Source organism: Myotis daubentonii, chromosome X, assembly GCF_963259705.1.
Source record: "Myotis daubentonii chromosome X, mMyoDau2.1, whole genome shotgun sequence".
Classification (NCBI taxonomy): domain Eukaryota; kingdom Metazoa; phylum Chordata; class Mammalia; order Chiroptera; family Vespertilionidae; genus Myotis; species Myotis daubentonii.
Window position 1 is genome coordinate 133,251,107 of NC_081861.1, and position 27,212 is coordinate 133,278,318.

The window sequence follows — 27,212 nt, forward strand, 5'->3', positions numbered from 1 at the left end:
GTTATTAATTTTCAAAATCTGTGCCTTTTTGAAGCTCATTTTGATAGAGTTTCAGAATTTGCAAGACTATCATATATAATATGTAACCCACAGAATATATGTATAGTATATCGTATACAGCATAATATATATAATATATAACATGTAATATGTAACATTTGAAACCATTCTCTCCAAAGTTGTAAAGTTCACATGGGCCTCCCAAAGAATTTGAATAATTGTGTATTTATTTTTGTGTTATCAATAGCAAGAGAAAAAAATATATTTGTATCAGCCATGCATATAATCTAGTCATTATAAACATTTCCTAGCCTTTTGGGTAATTGCTTGAGGACATTTAGAATATTCCTAGAATCTGTTTACAATGTTACACTCCCTATAAAAAGAGTGCATATAAAGATATAAAAATTTTTGACATACTACTAAGAAATAGATGTTCCTTCTCCTTTCCACACTTCCCCTCTTTAATCGGCTTGACATTAGAGCTCCAGAAGGTAATTTGGCTTAGTCCAGACAAATTATAAGAGGTAGGGTTGGACTCTTCTTTGTCAGGAAGAACACCTTGAAATTATGTTTTAGTTACTTGAATAGGAAGCACTGTTGACTGCTAAAACAAGTTTTCATGGACCATTTTACTCAGCAAGGGACCTGGAGCAGTCACTGAACAAACTATCATGTCTAGATTGCCTACCTATGTTCAGCTTGTGTGGTATCAAAACTGGGACATGCATATGAAAACCCATCAACTAACTTTACTGGGCAGGCATAATCTCCCAGGTAACAACAGATGCCCACTGTTGCTACTGACTCAAATTCTCCCCCCGCCCCCCCCCCCCCCCGCCATGTGTCTGTCAGCACTACTGACAATGCATGTCTTTAGAGCCAGCTGAATTCCTGCCAGCTGATTTTCATCCAAACTCCTATTATTGTTCAGTCCTGGGGAGTACAACAGCTGTGCTTCTGGGTTACAACGACCTATGTTATTATTCCTCTCTTCTACTAAGACAGAGAGTGCAAATTGACTTGGTGTCCCATGTCAAAAGTGGATGCCAGGAACTGGCCAGAATTTATACACTTCCTGCACCACTTACAAGGTCCTATACACTGGTTCTCAGACTCATTTGACAGCAGATGGTCAGCAAGAGAACAGTAAAAGATTCCCAAATCTCTTTACTTATCTCTCTGTTTTGGAGAAATTTTCTGTTGTGCTCACTGACCTATTCCAGAGGGTATAGGTATCTTATCTTGGCGGGGCTGGGCGGGGGGGTGGTGAGATGGAGTCAAGTCCAGGCCCTTGCCCTTGTAGCTCCATTTTTTCGGTGAAAATGCAGCCATTAAGGTGATGGGATATATAACCCAAGCTGCAGATGGAGCCCACTTGGGTTTAGCAGCTGAAAGAAAACTTACCAGTGTTGTAGTGTTTTGTGCAGTAGCCGAGTTCCTTCTCTTCTTTTAAAATAAACTGAGGAAGGGTCAATCCTTCAGCAACTTGTACTGGACCATCACTTAACCACTCAAATATCAGGTCATTCATTGTGTATCCAACTGAGATAAACAAATCACAGTGAAAAATTGAATGCATCTTTCCAAGAAACCTTGAAAGGCTAGCCATGTAAAGAAACAAACAAGAAAATTGTTTAAGCAGACACATGCTCTATCAGTAAGAGCATTTTTAATAGAATAGCTGCAATCATCATGAAAAGTACATGCCTTTGTAGCCAACAAAATTGAAGATAACAAGCTATTTCTGAATGATTTATTTCCATATAATGAGAGAATGGAATCTATGAAGTCCATTTTCTTCACTAATTTTTTCTGAAGAACAAACAAACAAATATAAAAATCCATTGGAGACTATCTTTACTTGAAAGAGTGCTGTCTGTGACAATCCAATAAGAAAATGCAATTCATGGTGCTAGCATTAGTATTGAAAATGAAAAAACTTTTTTTAAGAAATGAGAATGAATTCATCATAGGCCTAAAGCATTCCCATTGCCATTTGGCCCCTCTCCTAGGGTCTATGAACTTTGTTTTCAGAAAGCTTATGTTAAAGTTCTTATGGTCAGTCCTTAGTTACTTTAGCATGTGGGGAAAGCTAGAGAGAGGTAACCTAAGGAGGAGTTGTAGAATATGCAAATCAAGCATATTCATTTGTTCTAGTGTCTTGCAAAATGGGTCCACTCATCACAATGATAAATATGAAGTAATTTATCTATATGTACATTCTCTATATGTAACGTCATGTTGTTATATGACTCTTGAATCACCCAAAGTAAGATTGTTATTAGTTAACTAAACCAAAATTAGTTCTTAGTCTCCAAGCTCCTTGTTAACTAGGTCATTATCTATAAAGTGCTCTGGATCTTTTAAAGCCCCAGAAATGAAGACTGCTCTTCCTTCAGATGCTATTTCTCTCTCCTCTCTCTTTGTGATATTTGAACACTAAAATTAGAGTGAAGAGTACAAGGAATATTATGTGAGGTTTTGATTAACCAGTAACCTCAGCATGTTTATTAAGTTTATAGATTCTTATCATTGTTTACTACAGCTTAGTGACTCACCAAAGCTACTCAGAATCAATGTCAATGTCAATTAGAATCTACTTTCCTCTTTCTTTGGACCACTTTTTCATTCAAAGCCAAAAATAATATGGGAAGCAAGGGATTACAAAACAAGGAATTGCAACAGAGAGAATGGCCAACCCTATTACAATGCTATATGAGTAGTTGGGAATCTCCAATAAATACAAGAAGATCATCAAACACCCCATATCCTTGTCTGGTGAGCTTCTTGCTGGCCACCATGATAATAGTCTTGTCAGTTACCCTGAAGACCCAGCCTGGAGCAGACAGATCAGGTAAAGAGGTGGGGAAGGAGGAGGTAATATGAGGGTAGAAAAGTAGAGAGTAATTTCTGTCCTTCATATTCAAAGTTAGTGGTAAACACATTACTACTTCTTTGATTTTCTACTTCTAGGTCCTGCAAAGACCAACCATATTTACTAATTGGAGTTTTTTAAGCCTTGGAGGAGCCTCAAATGGCAACTCTGGTTGCTGATTTATAGAGAACATAAGTGTTGGGCTGAGGCAGGGGTGAGTTTGGAGCAGTAGAGAAGATATGAAGAAGGAATCATTATGTAAGAAATAGTTTTTTCTTAACTTTCTTCTCAAGAGAAGAGGTTATGGGGGGGGGGAGAATACATAAAGTTTATTGTCAATCAAATTCTCATTTTATCCCTGACAACTTTTTTTAAAACAAAGACATTTTATTAGTTTGTTTATTTCTGTAGGAAGTTTCAAGGGAAATCATGGTGATTTTAAATGATCAGAAGGAAACCCTGTCACTGCCTCTTTTTTAAAAAAATAATAGTTGATATCTTTTGTATTTATTACTTTTCTAAACCAAGAAGTTAAAAGTATTTCCTTGCTCTTGCCTCATTAAATCTTCTAACATCCCCATAGGTCAGTAGGACTTATTATTCTCTACATTTTACAAACAGAGAAACTGTCAGAGCAAGCCAGAAAAAAAATTCATGTGTCTTGACTGAACATGCCATTTCCTTGGAGGCATTAGCAGCTTATGGCATGTGTCAAAGAGTTCAGTGGCATCACGGCTGGGGCATAAAGGGGACTAAGTAGATAGCATTTCTCTACTTACTTCACCATGCCTTTATGTGTCCACTGCTCATCTAAAGGAGATGATATATATATATATATATATATATATATATATATATATATATATATATATATATATATAATTGATTTTTTCCAGAGAGGAAGGGAGAGGGATAGAGAGTTAGAAACATTGATGAGAGAGAAACATCGATCAGCTGCCTCCTACACACCCCCTACTGGGGATATGCCCACAACCAAGGTACATGCCCTTGACTGGAATCGAACCTGGGACCCTTCAGTCTGCAGGCCGACGCTCTATCCACTGAGCCAAACCGGTCAGGGCAGGAGATGCCTCATCTCATATCATCTCAGGCCCCTCAGTTTTGCATCCTCCTCTGACTAAGTCTCTTGTATCTTGTCCTCAAATCAATTATCCCTCCCTGCCAAAATTCCTTTGGGGGTGATGGTCTATATGAGCATAAGATAGACATATAATTTTCTGATTAGAGAGCAATTCATTATAGAGATTGAATGACTAATCATCTTAATTTTCTGAGGAGATATTTTCATTTCAAAAAATAGCTTACTCAATCAGGCTTGTTTTGAGGAAAGTGAGTTATTTGGCATTTTACTTTGAAAGATTGTCTATTAGATATCAGATATGCACACACACTTTTGCTTGCCCTTTCATTAGGACCTTGGGAGTTGGTAAGTAGGTAGAGAATGAGACTTATGGGTCTTTCTCCTTAATTAATGACACACTAAAAGAACCAGGTTATTGATTAAAAGAAGGAGGCAGTCATTTCAACAGCAGTGACTTACAACTCTCCAGCTGCATTGTACATGTCTGGACATCCATTGGAAAATTCTTCAAGTCCATGGGACAGGATAAGGTCAAAGTGAGCCTTAGCAAAAAAAAGTTATAGAAAATAAAAAAGTAAGTGTTTTAAATTTGTGAGGTCTGATTCTTGAGAAACAAACCAAAAATACATTTGATATTAAAGCAAAGTGATTGATTCAAATAATGAAATCTAATCTCACACACAGGTCAATGCTTTTTATTTTTTAAGTTTACCATTAGAGGTAAATTTTAAAAATAATGTACAGTTTTACTATAACTCCTTACTTTCTATTTCCCATCTTCCAATCTCTGACTCCTACCTCCCAGTGGCACTGGACACAAGCTTATTTTGGAATCAGCAAGAGCACTGAGAAATACAATAATGAGGAAAATGGGCTCTTACCCATACTGCTGTCCAAAATACATAAAGTTTATACTGTTTTAGATTTATACTTTGGACAGGTGGGCTTTGCTTCAATGACAATAAAAGATGTGATAAGCATATTTGGTTGTGATTGAGCATTGGTTCTCCTTCCATCAAATGAGCATATTTAACTTGAATGTCTTTTCATTTGATAATCTATGTGGGTGGGTTAACAATATATTGCAGCATTCATTCTAGAATTTTGACAAATCTGGAGCATGTAATCCTTGAGCTGAAAGAAAAACATTTAAGGATAGTGGCTTGTAAATAGTCTTCACATCTCTGCACCCAAGAGGGCTACTCTGCTCCCCTTTTCCTTAACTTTTCTGAGCTCCAGCGAGCGATGATCAAACCTTATATCGTCGAGATATTGTTTGAGCCACCATCTCTTTTGCACCATTTCATTCATTCATTCATTTTTGTTAATTCTCACCCAAGGATATTTTTTCCATTGATTTTTAGAGAAAGTGGAAGGGAGAGGTAGAGACACACAGAGAAACACTGATGTGAGAGAGACACATTGATTGGTTACCTCCTACATGCACCTGACTGTGGCTGGGAGTCCAGACTGCAACCAAGGTATGTGCCCTTGACCAGAATCAAACCTACAACCCTTCAGTTCCACAAGCTAATGCTCTGTCTACTGAGCCAAACCAGCCAGGGCTACCATTTCCCTTATTTTTTTTTTCGTCCTCAGTGAGATGGTGCTTACCTATTGCTCTTTAATTTTTCTATACCTCAGTGATTCAAGAAGGAAATTAAGGTAGAGAATTAGCATATCTGAGTTCCCTTACCAGTATTGCTTCAAACTACCTCTGTCCCCTAAGCAAGACCTTAAACTTGATAAACATTCATCTCCTTATCAAATGATGGGATAGGATAAAATAATGTTTATTTCTATTTAGCACCAATACAAGAATCCCTGTTATTCTAAAGTTCACTGCTCCAGTCCTGTTCATTTTCTCTAAGAACTCTTTTATATCTGTAGACCCCTTTGACTCTGGCACTACAACCGAAACTCTCCCTTGCTGGCATGCTCATTCTCACTCTCTCCTCCTGGTCCTCTTCTCTTTTCTTCCTCTGTTTCATTTTGTACATTCTATATAATATGAAACACAAAGTAGTGGCATATACTTCAAAGAAAGTAAAGATTTGGGATCTGAAGTGAGATTAGACAAAGAATCTATGCTGACAATCTTCAAACTTGTTAAAATACAACAGTTATTAGGAAAAGCAAGATACAAAACAGTGCAGTGTGACCTCAATTGTGTAAAAATATATTCTTATTCTTGGAGATAAGTACAACACTATATTAAGAGTAGATATTTTTGGTTTGTAGGATGATTCATATTTTGTTTTTACTCTTTATTCTGCATTATCTATATTGACATATGTAGGTTATTTGAAGATGTCTTTCATGTAATTAAACATGTCTTCAAACAATACCTGAAAGGTAAAATTATAAAATTCTGTCTTATTCAGTAACCTTCTGCTACTGCTATTGCTATAATGTTTTTATTATTATTTAAATTTTTCCATAAACATACAGTATTTTACCTCCATTGCTAAATAAGTTACCTAGCTTCTGTGGGCTATTCTGCGAACACAGATACCATGTCTCTAAAGAGAAAAAAATAGATTTTTGAGTTATCAACAATTGACTTAACATTTTAGGAACAATAATTTTTGTCAGTCATGGATTTCATTTAGAGATATAGATATGTAAAAAATTTTTCCAGCATAGGAGACTTTATTTTTTGGAAAGCACAGTTTTATTGAGATTAATGACATGGACTTATTTATTTATGTATGTATGTATTTATTTATTTTTATTGTTTTACTGCTTAAAGTAATCCAAAGGGTATTACATATGTGGACATGGACTCTTTTAAATAAAAGTAGAGTAAAGGGATCAAAATGAAAATCTCTAGTAATCAATTTAAAAAACCTGACACTTTGTAAAGGGGTAAGAACCGCAAAAGAATCTATGACTTTTAAAAACTGTTATTAACTCAAGGAGAATCTATTTATTCTTTCCTATTTTTTAAGAGGAAATAGTTTCATCAAACAAAAATAAGTTCATTATAGAAAAATAATCAGTGAGCATGTACATAATTTAAGTGAACCAAACCCAGAAAAATCTATAAATTTCTTATGAGAAATTAGAAAGTAATAATAGTGGAAATAAATACAGTTTTACAAGCATGTAACATGGAATTCAACTATATTTTGTTTGCTATTGGAAACAACCCAATTTTAATATTCTTAATCATAGGTTTGCTGAATATGACTCTTTTGTGAGGTGAACTTTTCACATTTATTTAGGGAGCAGAAGCCACACACACAATTATTTCTGCCTTTGTGGCAGATCTAACAATCCTACGGATATCCAGAATTCTTGGGGTGAACTATTACCAGCATGGAATACCCTGTTGAGAGAAATTCCCAACAAGCATGAAACTGTCTCTGAATTTTGGCTCAGCTGAGAACTCAGCGGGTATTTCCCTTTCTCCTTATTTGTTTTCTAATTTCCTTTCTAGATGGGTTTAGTATTGGAACCCAATGGGTGCCAATAACAAGGAGGCAAGTTAACAGCTCCATGGTGTGCTAAATCATGTAATCAGTTGAGCAAATGGGAAGCAATTGTAGGGATCTAAATCAGTCCCTTCACAGGCTGGAGAGCCCATAGTTTATGATGTTTAGTTTACTATACATCTGCAGGCCTGAAATGCGGGCTTGCCCTTTACTTATTTTTTCTTCCTTTTTCACTGAAGTTACTATAAGACACAGTGAAATTATACAAATATTAAGTCGTACCGTGATGACTTTTTATATCTCTATCCACCCACTTAACAAGCACCCAGATCCAGTTTTAGAATATTTCCATCACCCCAGAACATTCCCTTGTGCTCTCTTTCCAGTCAAGAACCTTCAAAAGTAGCCACCACTGCTTTTCTTTATTTAAGCTATTCTTTTATTTAAAAGTAGTTTTGGGTAAAATGAACTTAATATTTTGTACAGATGCAGAAATTGCATCAAATAAGATGGCCACATACAACATCACACTAAAATGTGAACAATTTTTATCTGCTTTACTCTGGATCTCCATCTATTTTTGGTGGGTCTCACAAAGTATTTTAATTGAGATTCAGGCTGTTTGCTGGCAGACACTGCCTAGAACATGTCAGATTTGCTCTCTCATCTTTTTTCATAATCTAAAATATTAAGGCCATTGCACCTGAGAGCAGTGAGCTGAGGCTGCCCATCTTCCATTTGATTTTTGTTAAAGAACTCATTTCCTGAAGCATTATCACACATCCCCCCACTGTCATTGTGGCCAACATACAAGCTACGGTTTGTACAAGGGAAGGAATATAGTTTTCTTACAGGGAGGCCCTGCTTCTTTACTGAGAGTAAGAGGCTGAGCAAACATTTCAGTTTTAAAGGCAAGAGAACAAAACAAAGTCTCCCAAAATTTCACTTCCCTTCCTTACTACTCTCCTGTTCAGTTCACCTTGATCATAAAACCAGTTCTTGGCTTTATACCTTGCTTAAAGTTTAAATGATTAATAGATGCAGACATTGTAAATCATTTCCATTCCTTTTAGTTTTTAAAATCAAATATTATATTTTTATTTACTTATTTGTCCCCTATTACAATGCAAGATCCACAAGGGCTGGGACTCTGTTCTTTACCACCTAAAACAGTGGTTGGCACAGAGTAAGTAGTCCATAGATATTTGTTTACCAAATGAATGAATTAGTGTTCTAAAACTCTGCGGGAGAATTTCAGGCTTTTATCCTGCAGAAATGGGAAAGGATTAGGGATTTAGGAGAGAGGAGCCTGGGCATCAGAGCCCATAGAGTGTTGCCAAATTACAAGACAAGCACAGGAAGCCAGCAAAACTTGCCTGGCCTCTTCTGTAAGTTGCTAACAAATTGCCACTAGAAATAAAGCAAATCAAGGTGAAGGAAAGCCAGAAAGCTCCATCCACCTGTCTTTGAGCCTTGGTCAGGTGGCTAGGTCCATGGCCAGGCAGGACTGTTTTCACGTTGTTAGAATGATTCAAATTAATTATTTAACTTTACAACATTATGGTGGACAGATGCACCTGGATTCATAAAGGAACTACTAGTTCATAAGAAACTTAGTGGTATTGAAATTGGGAGTCCATTACAAGTGAAATGTTCTTGAGGAAAAGAAAACCATTTGAAGAGAAAAACAAATTTTCAGAAAGACACATTTTAATGAGTGATTGGCTTGCCTGTAACAAAGATTGCCAATGTACTATTTTGGGAGAGTTAATTCTAATGGTTACAGTAGTCTGTCTTATTTGGAAAGTAAGAACAAGAGGGAGCTTCTGTGTTTTATTCAGGAAATGCAAGAGAGTCTCGAGCAGGGGTCCTTAAACTTTTTAAACAGGGGGTCAGTTCACTGTCCCTCAGACCGTTGGAGGGCCGGACTATAGTTTAAAAAAAAACAAACTATGAACAAATTCCTATGCACACTGCACATATCTTATTTTGAAGTAAAAAACCAAAACGGGAACAAATACAATATTTGTATTTGCATGTGGCCCGCAGACCGTAGTTCGAGGACCCCTGGTCTCGAGTATATTGCTATTATATTTTTGTTTGGGGACCACATTTAGCACATTCTATGCAGCATGCTATAAACCCTCAGCAGTTTGTGGAAATCAAACGGGGTAGGACCTATGGTGCTCTTTTAGGATTAAAATACTTAAGTAAAAAATTAAAAAGTGATGATGATGATGATAGTATTAAGAATCATAATTCTGCTCAAGCACTGTCATTACTTTACAATCATGGAGTACCATCACACAAGGCAGATAGTATTCTTACTGTTTTTGAGATAAGCAAATTGAAGAGATTAGCCATTTTCCCAACGTCACAAGTAAGTGAACAGAGTTGAATTTGAACCTAACTTTAAATGATGTCATAGTTCATTTATTACAGTGATGGCGAGCCTTTTTTTTTTTTGTAAAATATATTTTATTGATTTTAGAGAGGAAGGGAAAGGGAGAGAGAGACAGAAACATCAATGATGAGAGAGAATCATTGTTTGGCTGCCTCCTGCACACCCCCCACCGGGGATCGAGCCCGCAACCCAGGCATGTGCCCTTGGCCGGAATCGAACCTGGGACCCTTCAGTCCGCAGACCGATGCTCTATCCATTGAGCCAAACCAGCTATGGCGATGGCGAACCTTTTGAGCTCGGCGTGTCAGCATTTTAAAAAACCCTAACTTAACTCTGGTGCCGTGTCACATATAGAAATTTTTTGATATTTGCAACCATAGTAAAACAAAGATTTATATTTTTGGTATTTATTTTATATATTTAAATGCCATTTAACAAAGAAAAATCAACCAAAAAAATGAGTTCGCATGTCACCTCTGACACGCGTGTCATAGATTCGCCATCACTGATTTATTATTTCCCACTCTACCACATTTCCTCCTTAGTAAAAGAATTGATTGCTAATTTATCATCCTGTCTTGTCTATGAAGTCAGCAGAGTGGATTGTAGACACCTTAGTTGTCTTTTACCTGCTCAGGGATACCCCTTTCATTTTTCTTCAGGTGTCTGGACTTCTCATGACTTGTCATTTTTAAAAACCCCTCCAACCTTCCCTGGCAGCCTCACAGAGTACATTCACTGTGGATCCAGGGAACTGGTTGGTTGACACAGCTTGCTCTTAAAGTGCTATTTGACCTTGCCTGGCTGGCAAGGCTCAGTGGTTGAGCATCGTCCTATGAACCAAGAGATCATGGTTCAATTCCTGATCAGGACACATGCCCAGGTTGCAGGCTCGATTCCCAGTGGGAGGCATGCAGGAGGCAGCCAATCAATGGTTCTCTCTCATCATTGACATTTCTATCTCTCTCTCCCTCTCCCTTCCTTTCTGAAATCAATAAAAAAATATTTGGAAAAAAAGAGCTATTTGATCTTGACTAAATCTCTGGGCCCAAAACATCATGCTGTTCAACATTTATCTGATGCTAAACTAAGTGAAGGTGACGAGCTTAAAGGATTTCCTCTCATAGGTGAGTTCGCACACTTTAAATATGATGAAAGCCTTAAGTGCAAGTTACAGTACTTCTTAATTTAGGAACTTTTTGGCACCCTGGGTATATAGGTGAGATATTTATTGCCCTGATATGGCTTTGTCATCCAACATCCTATAACACAATCCACTCTTTCCCCAATAACTTAAGGACAGACTTTCTCTACAATGTAGGTCTGTTGAATCTTTCCTCTCAGTTGTACCTTGAAATTTCTGAACCATATGACATGCTAATGTCAGAGATTTGCAGAATGCATCAAATATTGAACAAGAATGTCATCTTAACCCATCTAGACCTTATGTGAAATTAGCCTGGGGGCAAGTTAGAAGTCAAGCTAAAAGTGCATCATTAATATAGCTCACACATGGAAAGAGGGATGGAAAAGTTAGGGAGTCAGTGGATTAAAAGGCACTGCCAGGATGGTTGTCTGATCAAGACAGCCTTTAACACAGTGGATTTCAAACTCTGGTGGATATAGTGCTATCTGAGGGGCGAGGTAGGAATTCAGATTACCAGGCCCTCTTGATAAGCAGCCCAGGTAGCACTGATAATGGTGTCCTGGAGCACTTTTTCAGCCCAGCTGGTGTGGCTCCATGGTTGAATGTGGACCTATGAACCAGAAGAACACGGTTTAATTCCCGGGCAGGGCACACGCTTGGGTTGTGGGCTCGATCCCTAGTGTGGGCTGTGCGGGAGGCAGCCAAATCAGTGATTCTCTCTGATCATTGATGTTTCTATCTCTCTTTCCCTCTCCCTTCTTCTCTAAAAACAATAATATATAACTATATCTATATCTATATCTATATCTATATCTATATCTATGTCTATCTATAGGTAGAGATAGAGATAGAGATATTAAAAGCACTATTTCAAGCATGCTCTAAGGCAGGGGTGGGCAAACTTTTTGACTCGAAGGCCACAATGGGTTCTTAAACTGGACCGGAGGGCCGGAACAAAAGCATGGATGGAGTGTTTGTGTGAACTAATATAAATTCAAAGTAAACATCGTTACATAAAAGGGTACGGTCTTTTTTTTCAATAGTTTTATTCATTTCCAACGGGCTGGATCCGGCCCGCGGGCCATAGTTTGCCCATGGCTGCTCTAAGGGATGACTTTTGATTATTGTCTAAAACAATGACTTTCAACCTTTGTTATCTCATGGCACACGTAAATTAATTACTAAAATTCTGTGGCACACCAAAAAAGCATATATATATTTTTTACTGGTCTGACAAAGAAAAGTTATCATGTTGATTCATTCAGACCAGACGGCCATTGTTTTATTGGCTGTTGACATTTTTTTATTTGACAGTCTGAGGGGAAACAGGTCAGTGCCCCTGACCAAATAGTCAGGTATTACATATTTTAAAGATTCTTGTGGCACAATGGTTGAAAATCAATGGTCTCCATGATAGACTACAGTGGTTCTCAACCTTCTGGCCCTTTAAATACAGTTCCTCATCTTGTGACCCAACCATAAAATTATTCTCGTTGCTACTACATAGCTGTAATGTTGCTACTGTTATGAATCATAATGTAAATACCTGATATACAGGATGGTCTTAGGCGACCCCTGTGAAAGGGTCGTTCGACCGCAAAGAGGTCGCGACCCACAGGTTGAGAACCACTGGACTAAAAGAAAACAATATTGAAATAGAAAGAGGATTAAGGAAAGGCTCCACAATTTTTCAGTAGCACTAGCACTCTCTTGAGAAATACTACTTTCTACTTGAAACCAGGGAAGACAATTAGGCTCAAGGAGGCTTCTAAGTGACTGGACCCAGGACTAATGACAAGGGGGATTAATCAAGAGCCTTGGTCACAATGGAGAGGCATTCTGTAAAGTCAGGGCAGTGAAACCAAGGTTAGTCCACTGGCAACCAAGAATATGGTGGGTGTGCCTAGAAAACTGGGATAGCTGCGAAGAGAGATGGGAGGACATCTGCCAGGTGCCACAGATAGGAAACCAAGCCAGAATGCCTATTAACACATGTGAATGTGAAAAGATAGGCAATAGAACTCTACTTAGGGCAGTGGCAGTGCATCAGGGCACTGTCTCTGATCTCTGAGTAGAAAATCAGCTATGGAGAAACTTCAGAGGCAGTTAGGGAGATGGCTGCAACATGCATTGGGTCCAGGGGTGGGCAAATTTTTTGACTCGAGGGCCACAATGGGTTCTTAAGCTGGACCAGAGGGCCGGAACAAAAGCATGGATGGAGTGTTTGTGTGAACTAATATAAATTCAAAGTAAACATCATTACATAAAAGGGTACGGTCTTTTTTTTTTTTTTTTTTAGTTTTATTCATTTCAAATGGGCCGGATATGGCCCGCGCGTAGTTTGCCCACGGCTGGGTTAGACTCAACTGAAAATTTACAAAAGCTTATGGTGCTAGTCAGGGATGAGGGCAGAATACACAGGAGGACCAGTTCCAGGTTCTTAGTGAGGAGGAGTTAGTGTTAAACAGAACTCTGCCTGAGTTGTAATCTAGTACATCTATTCAGCAATTTTTGGCAAGCATTTATTGGGTGTCATGCATATAAGATACTTGAAAGAACAGTTTCTCTCATGAAGTAGATCATAGTTTAATATCAATATATTAATAAGATATGTTATATGTTAATATATTATTTTAAAGAAATATATCTCAATACTTGTTAAAGTTGTTTTCGAATCCCCATTTAAAGAATCCTTCCAAGATAGATAGATAGACCAATAGATAGAACTGTTAACAATAATTATAGCTAGAAAAGTTGGGGAGGGAGAATTTGTGGCAAAGATAAAAAAAGGATTTCTAATTTTTTTCCTTCTAGGTATTTATTCTCTCTTCATGTTTCTATATATATTCATATATTTACTTCTTGCTTTATTAAAATCAAACAGATCAACAACATACACACATATAAAAAATCCTTCCAGATTATGTAAATCAGACACATGATCTGAATCAAGAAAAGGACTTTTAATTATTCTCTTGGTGCCTACATAAGGTCTCACACTGATTGGGTAAGTAGATAATCTACCCATACAGACCTAGATCCCGAGAGAACCCTTTTGGTTTATCAGGGAAGTATGACTTTCCATAATCATTGAAGTTTCTGAATCAACACACATGGTACCCACAAAACAATCTTTTTTTAAAAAAATATATTTTATTGATTTTTTACAGAGAGGAAGGGAGAGAGATAGAGAGTTAGAAACATTGATGAGAGAGGAACATTGATCAGCTGCCTCCTGCACATCCCCCACTGGGGAAGTGCCTGCAACCCAGGTACATGCCCTTGACCAGAATCGAACCCGGGACCTTTCAGTCCGCAGGCCGACGCTCTATCCGCTGAGCCAAACCGGCTTTGGCCACAAAACAATCTTGATCCATGGAAAGCAAAAACCAAGTTTGGCTAGACAGGCAAGAAATGAAAATTTTAAGCTCGTCTTCTGAAAGCTCTGTAATTAAATGACTTATTTGAAGTCACTCATCATATAAAGCATAGAGCAAGTCCTCCTCACTCTGGCCTTGAGCTGTTCACCTGGCTCATAGGCAGGCTCAGATGTGGCTATACTTAGGAAGGCTTTCCATATAAGTAAAGGTTGAAAATTCATGCTGTGTAAATTATTAGGAGTTCCAGGAAGATCACAGTGCATGTCCTTGCTCAAACACCTTTCAACTCTTAGCTGCTATATATAATCAACTAATAGACATTTAACTAAAAGCCCCCATGACTATTAAGATGCAAATATGGGAAGATAATTGTATTTCAAGAACTGTTAGTCATTTCCTCCTTTGTGTATATGAGTTGATAGATTCCCAGATTCCCTTGTGATATTCCCAAGAGCTGACTTTGATACTGAGAATAGCAAACAGAAGGGTGATACTGGATGAAAAACAGGGTTCAGAACAGTGTGGCAATGGCACCAGAGATAAAGTATTTTTTCAGTATTGTTTCAGGTTGAACCTAAGCCCCAAGTTGGTATTAGCTGTACAGTTAGACTATCCTCTTAGATAATTCCAAATAAGAAAATATAAGACCTGTTTTTCCCTATTGACCTTGGGATTTGGAGAAGATGAATGGCAACACTGCTGATTCATCAGCTATTCTACTCCTCTCCACTGACTAAAATGCCAGTGGCTAACAAGGAAGGTCCATATTTAGCAAATATAATAAAAGCATAGCAGAAAATACCCATATGCATTGAGCAGTACTAGCTGGGAAGGACAAAAATACAATATCTTCTCCCATCTGTGCCTGATCCCTTCAGAAAATTTGCACACCTATGGTTGGCCCATGTTAATTAAGTCCAAATATGGAAAAGATTCAACTTGGAGTCTAACCAATAAAAATTCAGCTAAAACTTTTCCAAATGCTTTGATTATTCCTGAACAAAAATGTTTTGAAGGTGTTGAATTGGAGAGAGCTAAAGTGAACACCACCAGAATGAAGAGCTCATATTACCAAAGACTCAAATAACCAATACTGCTCCCATTTTAGTTACATTTTAAATTTCACAGTCATTTTACTTCTAGTATTGTTTATACATCTAAACATTCATGAAGATGAAATGTTATTAGCTTCACATTAAAATAATGATTGATTTGTCCATTCCATGATCACTGTGTGTCAAATTTTATAGATATTTAATGGTGGTATTGAAGTGAAGTAAGAAAGAAAAGCACTGTATAGCAATTTTCTTAACATCTTATTTGGGATTATTTTGCTGGCAAAACAGAAAGAGAACAAGCACTTGTGCACTGAAAATGTGGCTTTAAGAAAACTAAAGTAACTTTATGTCTGCTGACAGCTGAAAGTAAGATTGTATTACTTTGCTGGTGTTTTGTGCATTGAGACTTCTATTGTAGTAACTCGCAGAGAGTTGGTGGCCATGTTTCTGGTGGCAAAGGTTGGAGAAAGAACAAAGTCTTAGATGGCAGGATGCTCCATCCTTTATTAGATAACACATTAAAATTAGGCACAATTATTCAGTTTACTCTTAACAAGCAGATAAAGAGGAGGCTCAAGCATTATCAGGAAGAAGATGCAACTGTCATTTCTATTATGAGCTCCATGCTTCCCAAAGGGAGGAAACTCAAGACAAGGCAACCCATGTGCTTGGAACTAAGCATGGGTGGCCAGTTGAGTGGGGTGTAATAGGTACCGAATAAAGAAATGTCCATGTGTATGGGTTAGAAAGAATAGAGAGAATTATTTAAAATTAAACATCAAATAAAACATTTGTTTTATTGTCCTTTAAAAGAAATGATCAATTAGATATTGGATGGGCCAGCTCTGAATGTGGGCTGTGTGTGGAACTTCACATAATTATATACATCTTTAATTGCCTTTCAATGACTGTCCAATGATAAATGTTTTATCCTCTTCAGAGCAGATGTTGGTTTGTAATTTTAAATGTCACAAGCCAGGATATGCTGAGCTTTGAGGATGGACAATTTTTTTCCATTTTAAAATGGAGCACCTTTCCTTTGGGCTATGTGCTATGAGAATGTGCTAAAGTAATTCATGTGTCTCATGAGAGCCATAGTGTGTTTATTTTGGGATTAATGCCATCCAGGGAGCCTTTCAAAAGCAGCACTCTGGACCAGGGAGAAACCCATGTCAACATAAGTTGTGCAGGCTCACCAGGACCTCTGAATTTCCTTTGGCTTCCTGCCACAAGAAAATTCAGATAATGAGTAATAGCAGATTAGCCCTTCAATTCTGCTGGCTCAAATCTGCCCTGTGATTTCCTTTAGCCTACATATCCAGGCATCAATTGTTTCAGCCAACCTTTTTGTATAATTGTCTAACAGTATATGAACATATAATTCATGAACACATTCTAAAATATCTCATGGGTACTCTGACTGGTTAAATAAGGGGGTACAAATGATCTAAATTTTCATTGTAAAATTTCTCACTAAGGAGTCCAGTATTGAGTACCTGTCTATATGTAAACTCTATGTTAAATGTAGGTAGCCCAATCTTCACTACCCCACTCCAAAATTAGGTTCCTCTCCTCAGGAATTGGATATTCAGTTTGGGAGAACAAGGTTCAAAAATCCCAAAATAGTTTGAGGTAGGCTCCTTAAATTTAAAACCTCTTCTTGATGACTCCCAAGATGTAAGGGACATGAAGGACCTATTCTTATTTCCTCATCCAGAAGGAATTTTGTGGTTTGGGAAGGAGAAGATAATTTTGAGTTATCTATATTCTATCTAATAAAAGAGAAACATGTAAATTAACCATCCCTCTGCTACACTCACCAGCCAATAAGGAGTAAGTATGCAAATTAACTTGACAAAGATGGGTTAAATTGCATACACAGGTGCGGAGCGGTCTGGGTCCCCAGAACATCCTCGGGACCCAGGCCACTCCTAGCCTGTAGGCATGCGTGTAGGCCCTGAGCGGCCGGAGTCCCAGAATGCCCCCGGTCACTCTGGGCCTATGGGCACAGGTGCCAAGTGGATGTTCCTGCCCCGTGGCCGCTTGCACGTGTGCTGGTGCCAAGTGGTGGCCTGGGCCCACGCCCCCCAGTCCAGTGCCCACAATACGGGGCTGCCAGCCTGGGGGGCATGCCCCCGGCAGTGGTGGCCACCACGTGGCCCAGGACTGCACGCCCCCCAGCCCGGTGCCCACAATGTGGGGCTGGCTGCTGGCCTTGGGAGCATGCAGAGATCCGGCAGCTGCCGTACGAGTGGCCTGGGGTCTCCACACACCCCCCAGCCTGGCGCCCACAATGCGGGGCTGGCTGCCAGCCTCTGGGGTGTGCGGAGACCCAGCGGCTGCTGCACGCATGGGCCGGGGTCTCTGCACACCCCCTAGCCTGGCACCTACAACGTGGGGCTGGCTGCTGGCCTCAGGGGCATGCCCCTCCTCCCCCCGGTGGCGGGGACATGCCCCTAGCCCAGTGGACACAATGCAGGGAGTCCTCTGCACATGAACTGCAGAGGAAACACCTTTTCTTTTAAAATATATGTTATTGATTTTTCTTACAGAGAAGAGGGGAGAGGGATAGAGAGTTAGAAACATCGATGAGAGAGAAACATCGATCAGCTGCCTCCTGCACACTCCCCAATGGGAATGTACCCCCAACCAAGGTACATGCCCTTAACAGGAATCAAACCTGGGACCCTTCAGTCTGCAGGCTGACGCTCTATCCACTGAGCCAAACCAGTTCAAGTGTAAACACCTTTTCTGGCCGCTCATTGGCTAAGCTCCCTGTATGCCGCCACTTGCAGTGTTCTTGGTAACTTGGGTTATAAGAATCCAAGAAAGTCATCTAGGGTTTTTCCACCTCACTCCTGGAGGAAAAAATGAAGGTCTGCTGCTGTAGGGGCTAAAAAATGTCATATCCTGCCCTAGTAGTTTGGTTCAGTGGATAAAGCCTCGGCCTGCTGACCGCAGGGTCCAGGTTTGATTATGATCAAGGGCATATACCTAGGTTGAAGGCTCCTCCCTGGCCGGGGGCCAGGTCAGGGCTCATGCAGGAAGCAACCAATCAAAGTGTCTCTCTCGCATTGATGTTTCTCTCTGTCTCCGCCTCTCTCTTCCACACTCTCTAAAAATCAATGGAAACATATCCTCAGGTGAGGATAAAAAAAAAAGAAAGAAATGTCATATCCTATGAAAGACACATCTTGAAAATGCCTAAAGAAAGTTGTCATTTTTTCACGATGAAGGGACTGGAGTCCGTGTTGATGAAAACACCTTGGTGGCTGCAGTGGCTGGCAGTGGCTGCAGCAGCAGGGTGATGGGGTGGTGCCTTCACCTGATCAGCTCGGTCGACTCCTGCAGAGGGAGGCCAGACTGCAGCTTAGGCCCGCTCCCTTAAACCATCAGTAGAACATCCCCTGAGGGCTCCCAGTCTGTGAGAGGGGGTAGGCTGAGCTGAAGGAACCCTCCCACGCCCAGTGCCCGAATTTCGTGCACCAGGCCCCTAGTCCTATCTAATAAAAGAGAAAAATGGTAATTGGCGTACGACGATACCCTTTTCATTGGCTAATCAGGGCTATATGCAAATTAACTGCCAACTATGATTGGCAGTTAACTGCCAACTAAGATTGGCAGTTAACTGCCAACAAGATGGCGGTTAATTTGCATATGTAGGCACAATGCAGGGAGGCGAAAGGGAAAGCAGGAAGAAGCCCCCTGCCACTGACAGTGATCAGAAACCCAGGGGGGAGCTAAGAGCTGGGGGGCAGGGCAAAGGCGGCCCTGGGGCCGCCTTTGCCCTGCCCCCCAGCCATGATCGGAGAATCAGGCGCCTTTGCCGCCCTGGCCAGTGATAGCAGGAAGTAGGGGTGGAGCCAGCAATGGGAGCTGGACACGGTCAAAGCTGGCAGTCCCGGGAGCTAGGGGTCCCTTGCCTGGGCCTAAAGCGAAGCCCACGATCGCGGGGCCGCTGCAGCTGCGGGTCCCCGTTGCCCGGGCCGGACGCCTCAGCCAGAGGCGTTAGGCCTGGGCAGGGGCGGAGCCTGCAACTGCGGGGAGCTGGGGGTCCCCTGCCCAGGCCTGACACCTCTGCCGGAGGCCTCAGGCCTGGTCAAGGGGCCCATCCGGTGATTGGTGATCGGAGGGTGATGAGGGTCAACTCCTCTGGCCGAGGCATCAGGCCTGGGCGGGGGGCTGAGCTGGGGATTGGGGGGATATGATGGTCCCCTTGCCCAGGCCTGAAGCCTGGGTCAGAGGCGTCAGGCTTGGGCGGGGGGTGGAGCAAGCGATCAGAGGGAGATGGGGCTCCCCTGCCCAGGCATGATTCCTGGGCCAGAGGCCTCAGGCCTGTGCGGGGGCCAGAGCCAGTGATCAGGGGGAGATGGGGGTCCCCTGTCCAAGCCTGACACCTCTGGCGGAGGCGTCAGGCCTGGGCAAGGGGCCGATCCTGCGATTGGAGGGTGGTGGGGGTCAACACCTGAGGGCTCCCAGTATGTGAGAGGGGGCAGGCTGGGCTGAGGGACACTCCCCCCCCACACACACACACCCAGTGCACGAATTTCATGCACCGGGCCCCTAGTATATATATAAAAACCTAAGTGATCAGTCGCCTGTTCAACTGTCTGACCGGTAGCTATGACACGCAATGACCACCAGGGGGCAGACACTCAATGCAGGAGCTGCCAAGCTATGATAACTTGGCAGCTGCGGTTCTTGGGTGACACACCCGGAACCAGAGAGGAGGGAGCCTGATTCCAGGGTGTGTCACCTGAGAAGCACCCTCTTGCAATTCAGGACCCCTTGGGGCATGTTGGAGAGCCAGTTTCAGCCTGATCTCTAGATTCGTGTACCAGGCCTCTAGCCCATTGGCTCCCCACTTCGGATCTGGCTCCCCACCAGGCATCTAGCCCATTGCAGAGGTTGTGGGTCTGGCCCTTACAGAAACTTTTTGACTCGATTAGCTAAATGATGAGATGTGCAGGACCTACTGGCTGTGGCCCTGACATATGGTGCCCACGCTGGCCCATCCACTATCGATTTCCAGTGGAGGCAGCGAATTTTCCTGCTACCATTCTTGGCAGGGAAACCAGCCACAGCTTCCCTCCTCCTGGGCGGACAGTAGCGCCAGTGGGCAACCTCCTGGGAGGGAAGGAGGTGAAGGAGCAGCTCAGGTGGGAAGAGGGAGGTTCCTGCAGCCACAGGACTCTGCCTGGGCAGAAGGTCCTGGGTGGGAGCCTGACATTGAGCAGGGTCCTGCCCTAGACTGACTAGATCCCAGGCTAAGTAAATCCTGTTTGCTAAATAATTGCATTTTGCAGCTAAATGCCCACAAGTCGTCAGTTACTGCCAAAATTAGGGTAAAGTGAGATGAAAGAAGTGAGAAAGATACAGAGAGAAAGTGACATAATATTGGGATAAGAGAGGAGGGAGCCCAATTCTGGGGTGCATCACCTGAGAACCACCCTCTCACAATCCAGGACCCCTCAGGGGATGTCAGAGAGCCGGTTTCAGCCCTATCCCCACAGGCCAGGCAGAAGGACCCCACCAGTGCACAAATGTGTGCACTGGGCCTCTAGTAAACTTATAATCTACAAGGAGCCTCAGACTCCATCTAATCTCCTGGTTCAAACTCAATGTATAGATAAGGAAACTGAGACTCAGAATGATAAACTGATAGGGTTATAGGAGCTGTTTTATAAGTCTCGAGAATACAGTAAATGGAGGACGTGTGGAGCTCCTGATGTCATGAGCTACCTTATTGGCATTGTTATTTGCACCATCACTTTCAAAGCAACCTCTGATGAATGTTAATGCAGTGGGAATTTGCCTCCAAAAGAAGGAAAACCTACTGGTAGCTATTGCTAGTTCAATCAGGTAAACAACCAAAGGCAAGTGGTCATTCCAGCTGTCATGTATTTCATTGCACAATTTCCTCTTTTCCCTTACTCTGTTGTGTTTGAACCAATATTATGCCCTTGAATGTATGTGTATTTCTGAGCCAAATCAGGATCTCAACAGAGCTTTTCAGCACTATAAGAGAGTCTGTCATGTACAGAACCCACTTTCTAGACTTTAATACTTCTGTCAGCCATGCCTTTTTTGAAAACTACTCTCCAAAAATACCCCTCCACACCACTTAGCTCAGCTTTTGCTGAATCCACCAGTGTATGTGCATGCCAGTGCCTCCCACCTTCCCAGCCTTGCATGCCTCTAGGACCCACCTGTGGGTCGTGACCCCTTTGATGGTTGTAAGACCCTTTTACAGGTATTGCCTAAGACCATCCTGCATATCAGATATTTACATTACGATTCATAACAGTAGCAACATTACAGTTATGAAGTAGCAATGAAAATAATTTTATGGTTGGATGACAACATGAGGAACTGTATTGAAAGGGCCAGAAGGTTGAGAACCACTGCTCTAGGAAGAATGGAATCATCGTGGTTTCCATGGCATTTCTCAGCACTTCTCTGAAAGCTCACTGCTTAATTCTGATGTGGGCGCTTATGTTACAGTCATCAATTACTGCATTAAATCAAGTCACAAAAGTAATGAAGATTTGGACATAGCGTAGGGAAATGAGAATGTAATTTTGCCTGGATTATAGAATATAAAGATAAACATGGTCCAAATAAGCATGGAGAGAAGAAATCACAGATTTTTATAGGTGCTTTCTAACAGAAAATATGGACTTACGCATCTCATCAAAACTGAGGATAAGCAAAGTATTACCATTGGTAACATTTAAATAAGGTTTAGTTCACTGTGCATTTTATTTTCAGCTCTGACATCTAAATAGAGACTTTTTTTCCTATGCCATAAAAATCATTCTATTACTAAAGCAAGAATCTTTTTAAGTTATTGCATAGGATGAGGCAAGGATGGGAGGCTATGTGAAAAAAAATTGTCCCTGTATGTGTGTAGGTAGAGTCAGTCATTAGATAGGATTGTTTGGAAAGCACCATTGGATATCTTTCTAGAAATCTACACTCCACCTACACTCTGTGGTGTCTGTAACCTACCATTAGAGGGAGAAGCCATGTCAATCCCCAAGAGTTCTCTATAAAATTCAAGTACTACTGGGAAGGCTGATTCATCAATACCTAGAATTATGAATGGCATCAAAAAGGATTAACAAGCAAATCTCTTCCAACACTATTAAGGAATAAGTTGTAGTTCAGGTAAAGTTTCATTATGAGGGTAGCCAATACTTTGGTGTTTTGAGGTGCTGTTGTGGAGGGACAAACCTATAATTAATTATGGTTTTGAGGACTTTCTTCAGTTGAGAGTAACAAAGGCCCCCAGTCAGTCAATTAAGAAGGCACTAAAGGCAAATAGTATTTCCTTAACAACATTGCTATGGTCATACCCATACTAGAAAGTGGGTTCTGTACATGTAGTAATCCTTGAAGCAATTTTTAACAGTTGGAAGGTCATAGCTTCCTTAGAAAGATAATTATGTTTTCTTCTAAACAAACAAAAAAGAGTTTAAATAACCTAATATAAAAAATGTGCAAAGTTTTAGGGGAATTTAAGGACAGCCTGGAATTTTCACCTACTCCTCAGATTAAGCACCCCTCAAGGAGTGGGTCAGTCCAAATCTTAATGTCTGGAGTTTGTAGGGATCCGTCTTGATCAGTTTATTCATTAATCTCATAGAATACCAACAGTGAAGGAAAAGCTAACTCAGCCAGCCACAGGACAAACTCCACTCTATCCAAAACTATTTTAGATATTTCAGAGCCTGTAATATGCTACAGTTGGAACCAGAGATAGAAGAATTGCCTGTGGATCTAGGTCTGGGGAACATTATATTCTTCATAGTCCTAGAATAGAAAGGACTTCATGGAACAAAAGAAAAAAATCCCTGGTTTTATTTCAGCAGTGCAAGATGCCAGGTATTTACTAGAGCAAATGCCACCCAAAGCCCAGAGGGTTAGCTGGGGCAGCTGATGCCCTCTGCTGCTTTTTATAACTCTTCTTCCATGTACCACGCTCTACATATGTCCCATTTCATCAGGTCATATCAACTTAGGTTGTGCTCAATACTGCATCTTACCCACCAAATGCATCACCATGTGAAATATTTTTTTTTCCTTAAAAATTTTTGTAAGAATAAAAGTAAAGTTCCTTAAAAATAAAATAAGGGAATTTCCTGGTTCTTTGTGTAAGCAGTAACTTTGCTACTTTTTACAAATGAGTAGCCTCTTTTGTTCCACAAGGCATTGGGGCTGTCAAGCATCATCAAGCTGTGAAATTACCAGGTTAAGAATGGAATATACAGTACAAACCTAAATTGTATATAGAGTTGTGAAATGAGTTTTAATGGTATGAGTCTGTAAACTTGTGAAAATTATTCACAAAGACACTAGCTGTCCACTTTTTTTTTGGGGGGGGAGGTAATAATATTGGAGAAAAAGGAAGAATTTTATAAAGGATCTTTAAAATGTCAATACTTATTCAATGTATTAGAAAGTCTAATATACAATACATTATCTAGACCTTTGGGAGGGGTTACAGAAGATGCAAAATCCAAATATGTTGAGTATAAAAGAGCTTACTAATTAGAAAGAATGTTAACTTTAAAATACAATCACCCATCATTTTATTCATTGATCACATCCTCTGTGTCATGTATTGTGGCAAGTATTTTTTAAATATGTTTTTATTGGTTTTAGATAGAGGGAAGGGAGAGGGAGGAGAGAGAAACATTGATTGGTTACCTCCCATACACACCCTGACCAGGGATTGAACTCACAACCTGGACATGTGCCTTGACCTGGATTCAAACCAGCAACCTCTAGAAGCACAGGATAATGCTCAACCGACTTAGCCACATCGGCCAGGGTGGTGGCAAGTATTTTTATATACTCTATATCAGGGGTCAGCAAAGTATGAACAAAGGGTCAAATCTAGTCTACAACCTGGTTTTGAACATAAAGTTTTAGTGAAATGCAGCCACACTCAATTGTTTGAGTATTGTCTATGGCCGTTTTTGCACTACAATGGTACAGTTGAGTAGTTGTGACAAAGTTGAGACAGTCTTGCCTGCAAAGCTAACATACTGTCTGGCCCTGTGCAAAAAAAAAAAAAAAATTGCTCTATATCATCCAGTATCACAAGAATACTCAGAAATAAATATGGTGTTTCCCATTTTACTGTTAAGATACCTGAGGGATATAGGTTATGTTATTTAATAAGTGGTAAAGCTTGAATTTGATTTTAGATTTGTTGTATTCCCAAACTCCATGCTATATTCATGTACAGAAATAGCTAAAATGTGAGATAATAAGAAATAAGAGCTTTAAAATTCACAGAGAAACTTATTAGAATTCAGAAAAGAAAGATTATTTTGAGCCTGGAGTGATGAAGATTCTGGATATTATATTAGACTATAAAGGCTAAAATGGATCTTAGGAATTGTCTGTCTCAAGCTCAAGCCCAAGAAAAGTTTAGAGATCAAGTTTACATGTTTCATTAGAAGCAGAGCTGGGATTAGAACCAGTTTTCCACACACCCAACCCTAAGTATGCTGTCAGTGACCATGGTGAGCATTGAATTTCCGTGTGTGTGTGTTTGGGGGGGAGAGGTTAAATGTTATGGTATGACAGTATTATTTGAAATGATACTTTGTACATTATGTTCTATTATAATTGAACTAAAGGGCTTCTACTTCCTCTGTTGAATTCATCAATAACACATTTGTGCAGATATTTACACAATACAATCACCCATCCACCATCATATATATATATATTACACACATATGTATCAAAATATATAGAGAGAACCACACTTCTGAGATCATGAGAACCTCTCACCAAGTTTAAGATTCAAAAGATAAACAAGAGACCACAAAAGTCAAATATTCACATATATCTCGCCATGCAGAATTAGGCAGCTCTAGGCCAGGAGAAAAATGGAGAACTGAATAGGTGCAAAGGAAGCTTACCTGATACTGTAAAGCACTTTGCCATTTTTTGAAATCCGAAGCAATTTGTTGTCAGTGGTAACATCGTGGAAATTGGCACCCTTCTCATTGGCAAAGAACAAATCTGGTTTCCAAATGGAATCCAGCATCGATGGATCCAAGTCCAGGGAATCATCAGGGTACTCACTATATGCCAAACGTGAATCATTCCACTGTTGTCTCAGAAAAATGTTCACTCGGTAATCCTACAGAAATGCCATGGAAAGGTGTTACTTATCACCCATTCTGGCACACGAGGCCCATCTACATTTCCCCTCACTCTTCTCTCTGATTTGGTTCAGTGTTGGTGTATACCTTGGAGTAAAGCAGGCTGTGTATACCTTGGTCAAAAATAAACCACTCCATTCTATGAGGAGTGGGAACAAAGTAAAAAAACAAAACAAAACAAAACAAAACAAAACAAAACAAAAAAACAACTCAACCAAACCAGGTAGACTTGGTTGAATGGTTTACATTTGAATTACTAATTCTGGGAGAAAATAATATAAACTCAAGCTGTTTTTGCTATAGAAAAAGGTAATGATGAGTACAGACGTCAGTCTGTGATGCCAGATTGTGAAATAAAACTGATTCATTTTCCAAATCAGAAATGCTATGATCTATTTCCTCATTCTGCTCAGATGCTCTGGGCAGAAGCAAGCCCACTCTACTTTTGGTAGTGAAAATATTATTGTAAAACTCTTACATGATGGGGCAATATTTCTTTAACTCATCAACATAAATATTTATTAAGATGTTTCATGTTGATAAGATAATTCCCTCACAGCTACTTACTTTTGAAATTCTTAAATACTTTAGCACTTATGTGAATGGGTATCTATAGTAGTCAACTTGATGCATCATCAAAATAGAGATCTTTTTCATGTTGTTCTCATCTGAGCACCTTCTAACAATTGTGTTGCTCTTCATGGGAGGCTCAGATACACCCTGTTATTCCCACTTGGTCTGGAAATTTCTTTCTGTGCTAATGAATTGGCACAGGGCAGTGATTGCTCTCCTGGGGATTTCTACTCAAAAGTCTTGAGGTTCATGGAAACTGTTGCTTCGCTTGATAGAGTGGACCCCATATAGGATTCAACTGTATTCCCTAGTCAAGTGGGACTAAGGTTTAGAGCTAATAGTTGTCCATTCCTGCCACTTGTGCCCATTTAGGATGATATATACTCATTCCTTCTTTCTTTCCTTTACCGTTTTATTCTCATTTGCTCTATTTCCACACCTTTGGCACCTGGACTTTTGGTAATTGTTTACATCCATCTACTGGTGACCAATTTGTCCTTGTTTGAGAACTTCCCAGTTTTAGCCTCCAAAGTCCCATATTCAGGGAACCCACTCAGTCCCAGGCAAAATTGGGATGGTGAGTTACTCTACCAGGTCTAATGGAGGCCACCTCAGGATGGTCAGTTTTGGTTAATTACCCTCAGGGCCAAAAGAAAAAAAATGACTTAAGCTATAAAGATCAGGGTGTACGGAAAAGAGTTTCAGTTCAGTTCCTTCTACCTATTACTAAACTATTCAAATTTTCATGAATTCTGTTCAAATTCAGCCATCCTGATGATCAGGCTGATAGAGTATTTCGAAGGTGATGGTTTTTCAAATGTGTGCCCAATGTAGTTGGCCTAAAGAATGCTAATAATCAAATGGTCACTAACTTCTGAAAATCAGTCATCAAAACCCAGCTCATTTGGAAAGGCTGAAGTATTAAAAGAAATAACCTTAAGATTCTCAATTGTACAACCTAATAACTTTCTGACTTGGAAAATTTCATCAGCTGACTTTTGAGATTATACCAGGCCTGCTCAGCAAATTCTCAGACCTAAGAGAGT

The 27,212-nt window shown here is 40.3% G+C and overlaps 1 protein-coding gene across 2 annotated transcripts in view; it reads right to left on the reverse strand.

Annotated features, from left to right (window-relative positions):
* The window catches only part of GLRA2 (glycine receptor alpha 2), a 172,368-nt gene that overhangs the window by 104,096 nt on the left and 41,060 nt on the right, over positions 1 to 27,212 (reverse strand). For both annotated transcript variants that reach the window (XM_059680559.1, XM_059680560.1), the window contains exons 4-6: positions 25,348 to 25,571; positions 4,440 to 4,522; positions 1,408 to 1,545 (exon numbers count right to left, since the gene is read on the reverse strand). In XM_059680559.1, coding sequence (XP_059536542.1) covers positions 1,408 to 1,545; positions 4,440 to 4,522; positions 25,348 to 25,571 — 445 coding nt within the window. The remainder of the gene's footprint in view (positions 1 to 1,407; positions 1,546 to 4,439; positions 4,523 to 25,347; positions 25,572 to 27,212) is intronic.